Source organism: Nilaparvata lugens, chromosome 6, assembly GCF_014356525.2.
Source record: "Nilaparvata lugens isolate BPH chromosome 6, ASM1435652v1, whole genome shotgun sequence".
In the NCBI taxonomy this organism is placed as follows: Eukaryota; Metazoa; Arthropoda; class Insecta; order Hemiptera; family Delphacidae; genus Nilaparvata; species Nilaparvata lugens.
Window position 1 is genome coordinate 61,392,377 of NC_052509.1, and position 8,235 is coordinate 61,400,611.

Here is an 8,235-nt window from a genome sequence, read left to right on the forward strand (position 1 = left end):
CTTCATGCGATAATGCCATGGGGAAATTCATTCTTCCGTTTTCACACTAGCTTGAGAGCTGCAAGCGAGAAATTGTCTTATTCTTCTTTTCGGGAGGAGCATAGAGTCCATGATGTTAGAGCTCGGATTGCGTGTCAGCTTGGCAGCTTGAAAAACTATAAATATGAAGATTCAAGATTCCTTTTCATGGTTAGGACAACAAATTTGATAAGTTACATCTCAACGGATAGATGAACATGTTTATTGTTCAACACACAATTATTCAACATCAATGAAGTTGTGAAAAATAGTATCATGATATAATATCGTATCAGTTAATACATGCAATTTGAAGGCTGTGAGGTAAAAGGTGATTATTAAAGGTGAAGGGTAAGAGGTGGAAGGTAGTACTAGGTGACTTGGTGTGCTATAATGAAAATTAGTTTTACACTTTATAATATTATTTTGTCTCTTTCAAAACTGAGTAATGAAGTCATAAGTGCAATATAATCAAATGATGGAATTGGGAGAGCCCAAGAGTAGCTTTCTATAGCTTCCATTTGGAACGTTGTTGATAGGAACAAATTCTTAATTCCTTCATGCTTAAAATCGATGAGAAATACTTCTCATTATTAATTATAATTTTCAATAGGAACGGTAGTGAAAAAGTGTAAAATGACGACCTATTTTCAAACTGTTTTTTTGTTGAAATTAAGTCTACCTGCCTTCGCTCTTTCAGTTTGATGATAAGTGCTTCCTGTACACATTAATGAATATTTTCCCAATGAAGTATGATGAAGTTTTCAAAAAATCATCGTTATGAATATTTAAAAACCACTTTCTATCAATTCTATGAATAAAGGTAGCACACATAAAATTATGAAATCTTACTCATCATCCTGTATAATCTAAGACAGTGAAGTGTCATGACGCCCCTCAACACTACAAATTGATTCTGGTGAGCATGAAGAGATATTTCTATTGAAATAAGTGATGAGAAACCCACTTAAAAACCGTAGTGATCTGCTAGAGAAGTGAGAGGATGAATTTAGCAGTATGATAGAGTTACTGTTGATATTTCTGCGTGAAGCTGAGAGATTTTTTGCCGAGAAAGTTTCTCAACGCCATTTTCTGTCGACAGCGAGTAGATTAATCATTCTGAATTCTCTACTCCTCCACCGATTTCACCAGAAGAGCAGAAAATCTAAATTCGTATTGGATTATCACTGAATAGTATCTTCACGGGCTCTTTAAGAAGCAAAGACAGTGACAAAAGGCACCCAACTAAATCAAAGATCGAGTGAAGTTTCTAGTTTGAAAGTAATTCAGGAATATTGAGACAGGTCACACTAAAACAAACACAATTATCCTTCTTCGAATATCGGGTTGAGTGTATACACATCTCTGGTTCCGGCTCAAAATGCAATTAATTACAACATCATAAATCATGAATCATGTCACCCGACGATCATCAATCATTTTTTCGCTGTGCTCAGCTATAAACTCACTTTGAAAAATTCTCAACCTTTCTCAAAATGCAATCATCGAATTTGAACCTTCGAGCTCTGTCAGGACACTGTACGCATCAATAATATTGTGTCCACTCTCACTCTACACCCTGACAGAATGGATTGACGATTCTCTTTCAAATCACTAGCACTCAATATATGTTGCACCTAGTTTCAGACGACATTGCTATTTGCAATTTCTCAAACGGATGTTTTAATCTTTGGGGGCTCCGTCTTGTATTTTTTTTTTTTAATCTATTTCTATTATGAAGTGTTTTCGATTAAATAATTCAAAATGGAATTTTTTTATGTATAATTTAATTCATAATGATCCCTATGGAATTCTGAAATCGCTTCTCAAATGATATGTAATTATTGCGTATGAAATATTTAATGTCCTAGAACAGGAATTGAATATCAGAAAACTATTCCTCTCCAAGATTAATATTTTGGAGCTCTTATTTTCACCGTTGCATTATCTGTTCTGAAAACCATGCATCGTTATAAACTGAACTGCAGAGATCCTGAAAGGCGAATGACTCTGAGACACGTAATTTTATCATTCTATAAAGTATTGTTGTATTGAGTTCTTAAGAAGGTATCTTCAGGAAAGTGATAGTTATTTATTTAAATTTTTTGGTTTCATATCTAGATAGTTTGACATCTTGTGAGATTGGACTCCCTCCCCGACAATCCTCGTTCGATCACACTTTGTTAAATTATTTGATAATTGATTGAACTCTACTGATCTCAATTATAGAGTTCAACCTTGAAATCACAGAGAAATCATCACTGATATGATTAGTCCTGAATGCTCCTAATACTCCTGAATTACTGCTCCTGAATAGTCGAATCGTTCTCGCCGTATAGTCTACATACCCCTCTAGATTTCACCTTCCGAGTGGATAATCATTGGCATACCTGCAAGCATAATTGAAGAATCAATTATTCATTGTATCAAAAACATATTCAAGTATTCTTCTATCATCTTATTATTCTAGAAAGTTCATTTCGTTCCTCACTTCTTTGTGATTAGAATTGTATCAGTTTGATCAGAAAGTTTATTCCGTCGTTCGTTCCTTACCTCTCAAGCTTCAACTTATAGTGATTAGGATTGTACCAATTTATCAGTAGTCAAAATTGATTGATTGTCCTCTTTTCAAATACTCTGAAAATATTTGAAAAACTAATTCCATAAGGGAATTGTTTTCATGTACTAAAAAGTAATCTAATTTCAAATTAAAATGAAAAGTGCAAAATATGGTTTTTTGTGGATAGGGGTTGGCAACACTGTTGCAGTTGGAAAGTTACAAGTAAAGTTCTATTGATGAATTTGTTGATTTTAACGTGAAATTGCTTTTCTGAGTTGAGTTGATTGTGATTGAGGGTAGCTATTAGTGTTCCGCTTCAGGATGGACTAAGCTGACTGCTTTCCAGACGGTGTTTCGTGAGTAACATAGATTTTGGTCGTTCTAACCCTACTAAGTTTCAAGGCAGTGTATTCGACATTTTTCGGAGCCTAGAGTTGTCACAGCTTTCAGAAGAATTGAACTTTGTACTCATGGTACCAACGATCGAACTACAAATTGACCTGTGTAAGACTGCTGCGAATCGGGGATGAATTATTCTTCGGCTGTGTATATTGTTTGATCATCTGCCTCCATCTACTCCATCTAGCAGTGAATCTTGAAACTAGAGAAAGAATTTCCCGTTGGATTGCTATATCTTGGTTATCTGTACTACAGTTTCTATATATAATATATAGTCATCGATATAGTAATGACAAATCTATACTATCTATATGTTTTGATTGAATCTCGATTGAGTTTAATCTTATTGATTGAAGAAGCAGCTTATTTATCTCGTTCTTGTTGCTCTTTTGTTACTTTCCTTGTCCTATTGCCATAGGTAAGGAATACCATTTCCAGACAAACAAATTAAACGAAAAGCACCTAAGTAATCGATATAGTGGCTACTAGTTACTTTCCTTTGCCCTATTACCATGGGTAAGGAAAGTATTGCTTTCCGAAAAAAATTAAGGTACCCAAATTTCCAATTTTTTATACGTTTTCAAGGTCCCTGAGTCCAAAAAAGTGTTTTTTTGGGTATTGGTCTGTATGTGTGTTGTGTGTGTGTTTGTGTTGTGTGTGTGGGTGTGTGTGTGTGTGTGTGTGTGTGTGTGTTGTGAGTGTATGTGCGTGTGTGTAGGTGATATCTGCTGTCAATGTAAAGGCAATTAAGCCTTTGAAATATCAAGCTACTGTGTTCCTGTGAAGTGGGCTTTTCCTATATTTCTGTTTGGATTGGATCACCAACTATATTGGTTGATCATAGAAGACCTTCTTTTGATTGTGTCGAATTTCTAGATCTCCTGACATCGACATATTAGATTTGCAATGAAATTCATTGATAGTAGGATCATTATTGGTGGAGATTTCAATTGCGAGTAGGCATAAGAACCGTTTGGAAAAATACATTTTTGAATGTACAAATTTATGATATAGAGAACCACAAGACAGTTGTTTCTAATGATATGGCATCGCCTCCTTCTGGCAATGGAAGATAATGGATTTATTTTAGTTAATGGAAGAGCACCCAGCGATAGCAAGGAAATTTACTTATGCTAAGTTCAGTTGGAAAAGTGTAATTGATCTAGGTGGTGTAACATGGCTGCAGTGGAAAACATATCTGATCTTCAGCAAAAGCGAATAGGATTGCACCCAATAAAATAAAAAGATATTGCACAACCCAACTTCAGCCTATTATTTTAACCAGAAATGCTGTTCAGCAACATATTATCAATGGACTTTCGCAGACTACTATTGATGAGCATTATCAAACCTATGTAGGCAGTATATGAGGCAGCAGAGCAAGTAGGCATGAAGAAAGATTTTTTTGTGACTAGGATGAAGAAAGTTTCAAAGCCCTGGTTTGATAAAGATTGTGCCGAAAAATTCGGTTTGTCTCTCAGAGCTTGCAGAAAGACAGGATTCACGGAAGAGAAAACCAAGAATTATCTTGTAGCCAAGCAACTTTACAAAAGCATTTGCAAGAGAAGGAAGCAATCTTTTATAGGAGGCATGTGATCGTTTAAGTAATTCAGCAGTCTCAGTCAATTTTGGAGAAAATTAGCAAGTTCAGACAAGGGTCACTTCTGATAATCCGATAAAAATCAATGAATGGTTCGAATTCTTGACCAATTTTACCCACCAAGATGCTATGTAAATATTGTTTCCATGGCGTTACACACTGTCGATGGATGCATACATTGAAACTGATGAGATCTTGCACTGCATCAACAAAGTGAGAATGAAAATCCCCTGGACCAGACATGATACCAAATGATATTTACAAGGACCTCCCACCCAATTGGATCTTATACATAGAAGTTCTGTTTAATAAAATTATGGATCGAGAGGTATTACCTGCGGCCTGGTCAGAAATGCTAATCAGCCTACTTCATAAAAGGGTACTCCCGTGACCCTAGAATTTACAGATCAATCGCTCTGGTTAATTGCCTGACAAAATTGTTCACATATATTATCAATGGTAGAATTGAATTGTGGGCAGAGAGCCTCAACCTCATACCTGAGACCCAAGCAGGATTTAGAAAAGGAAGAGGATGCCTTGATAATATCTATGTATGCCTGTCAGCTGTACAGTTTCAACTGCGACTGCCAAAGAGGAGAGTGTATGCTGTCGTGGTGGATTTCCAGAGAGCATTTGATTCGATCTCGCATAGCCTGCGGTGGGAGAAACTTTTCAGATTGGGTGTGAGTGCAAAACTACTGAGAATCATCCAAAACTGTACAAATTTGCCTCTCTGAGAGTGAAGATCCGGGTGAGCTTTCAGATGGATAGGAATTACTGAAGGAGTACTTCAGGGTGAAACGCTCAGTCCACTATTGTTCATTTTTATTCTGGCTGACATCGACGAGTTCTTCGAGCAAGGGGGCTCCATGGTATAGCAATAGATGGATCAACTGATTTGATGCTCCTGCTGTATGCTGACGACTTGATCCTGTTTGCCCATTCTCCAGTTGATCTACAGAAAAAGCTTAATGCACTAGAGGAATACTGCAGCATCAACAGACTAAAGATCAATGAAGGGAAGACTAAATAGTCCATTCGGCTGAGGTTAACGAATACCTGCAGCAGTTGAGGGATTCTCTTTTTTCAATGGCAGCAAGATAGAAATTGTTAAATCCTGTGTTTACCTTGGATCCCCCATCTCCAGTTCTTCTTTTGGAAGCCTTTCTCTTAGAGCGTCCATACGCAAGTCGAGGCTAGCCGCCGGTCATGCAGTTTCAACATTGGCAAAATCAAAAACCAACTCCATTTCTTGCATTAAAAAGATATTTATGGCGTTGGTCAAGTCAGTACTACTATATGGGCACACATATAGGGATTACGACTCTTGAATGAGTTTGAAACTGTGCAAACCAGCTTCTACAGAAGGATTTTTCATTTGCCTTAGTGTACCCCGAATGCAGCATTGCGCATGGAGGTCGGGGAGGTTTCCATTTCCTACCTAATTTTGATAGAGCTATTAACTGGGTTATCCGGATTTTGAAAATGGATGATCGTCTCCCAAAAATTTGTTTCATTAGACAGGCTGAGTTGATAAGACTGGGTGCAGTTGATCACAGATATAATTGGGCGGCCCAGTTGAAGTTGCTGCTGGAGGGTGTCACAGGGAGAGCTCATCTTCAGCAGAGATGTTCGAGAATGGCAGATGAATAAAAGGGTCATACTCCATGATTTCAAGATGAGGCTCAGAGTCCAAGATCTTGATAGGTGCAATGGATCTGCTTCGCTCCTCTTTGACGTCCCGAGAGGAGTTGATGATTCTGAGGCTGCTTACTTCGGTCTTAATCTGCCTTTTCACTGTATCAGGCTGATGGTACAGCTGCGACTTGCCACGAGACGACAATTCAACCTCACAAGTAGGGGCAACATCCATAAGATCAGAGCCGATCAGTTGTGTTCCATCTGCAACTTGCAACAGCTGGAGTCAGTCGAGCACGTGCTATTCTCATGCCCACAGTATGCAGCACCGCGAGCATGGCTCATTGGCAGAGCTCCGGCATTTGAGGAACTGGATCCGAGCCTCGTGATCCGCAATCACGCCACACTAACCACGCGAGATATGAAGATCCTATCGACTTTAGTGGAGCAGTGCTTGAAAGTTCGCTCATTCTGTTTGAACGAGGAAGATGTGGATTTGACTGTCTAAAGTGCCAACAATGATTTGAGGAACTATGCTTTTTTTCTATTGATTGTACTGTGATGAGTGTGATATCCATGAAATTTTTCATTTAAGACATTATTGTCATGAACTCTCTAGATTAGTATGTGATCTATATTTCCTGTAATGATTTGTTTGCTTTTGTAATTGAATTTTGTAAATAATGCCAACCTGCTATAGGATAATTTCCTAAAAAGCAACTGTAAATAAAATAAATAAATAAATAAAATGATTTTGTGGATCTTAAAAATCAGTAGGATTTATGAGCTGTATGGGCTACCTTCCTAAATTAGCCTGAAACTTAGAATTTGTTGCGATTTATTTCATTTTAAATAACAAAATTTGTGTAGTCTATTGATCAATTTCAACGAAGATCAAATTCATCGTCTCTGATCTTGAAATTTGAACTTTTATTCGCATCCCATTATACTTTTTGGAGCGCCACATCCTGATATTATTTTCAATTTCATTAAATAACGTTTCCTTAGGATTGAATGTATCAATTTACAAGTGAATATGTGATTTATGATGATTTCTCACAGCTCTAAAGGCCGTCTGGTGTCTTTCCATCTTTTCTCAGCAAACAACATTAACAAAGATGTTCAGCAAGAGAGCAAGGATTCAGCATTTCTCAGAATTGTGGGAAATGGCATTGAGTCTCTTTATGACTAGCTCAGGACAAACTTTGCTTCTTTCTCCGAAATTAGAATAATAATGACTTTCATTTCATACGGGAATCGAGCAAAACTTTCGGAACAATGTTCGTGTGGGAAACTAATCAGACTCAGACATTAATTGTCGTCTCAAGTCAGTCCAATACGACAACTAGGCTTCGGAAAAAAAGGACTTTTCACTGTCAAGCATGGAACTCTGTTATAAGGGCTTCTGAGATGACTTTCTGTTCGCAACAAGTTTTACTCTGATAATTGCTGTCGGTCTTAAGAACGGTGGGAACGTTCCCTGTTGATCTCTATCGCTCCTTGTTCCTCGGATAAGATTTAACTTTACAATTGGCATAATTTTGACGTCGCTTTGTTTAAGCTCTATTAGCGAATAACCAAACACGTGAAAGTGGCTCTCATTTTACTACAGCTCGGGTCTTAGCTCTAGAACATAGGATACAGAGATATATTTATTACTAGGGCCGTATTTTTTTAAGAATCTTTTGAGACGATCTCATCAACAAGCTATGGTTGCCTAATAATCATAAATCATGGGGGAGAAAAGGAAACGTTCAAAACTCTTCATTCCACTCATCGAGTTTATGAACCGATGTCTGAATTGATATGTTGCCACTGTGAAATTCATTCAATCAATTATTTTCATACGATAAGATTATTCTCTATAGATAATTTTTTCAATTTATTCGAGTTGGTACTTGAAGACACTTTTCAACAAGGAATTTATCCACCAATAAGATGAATGTTTTATTGTTTGAAATAGGTATAATTATATAATATTGCTATCCTCCATTCTCATGTCAACTGCTATGTACTTGAA

General features: G+C 37.1%; 1 protein-coding gene across 1 annotated transcript in view; it reads right to left on the bottom strand.

Moving 5' to 3' along the window:
- LOC120352049 (SCY1-like protein 2) overlaps positions 1-6,011 on the bottom strand; it is a 64,250-nt gene extending 58,239 nt beyond the window's left edge. The window contains exon 1 of the mRNA XM_039431499.1: positions 5,970-6,011. Coding sequence (XP_039287433.1) covers positions 5,970-6,011 — 42 coding nt within the window. The remainder of the gene's footprint in view (positions 1-5,969) is intronic.
- Positions 6,012-8,235: the final 2,224 nt, after the last annotated feature.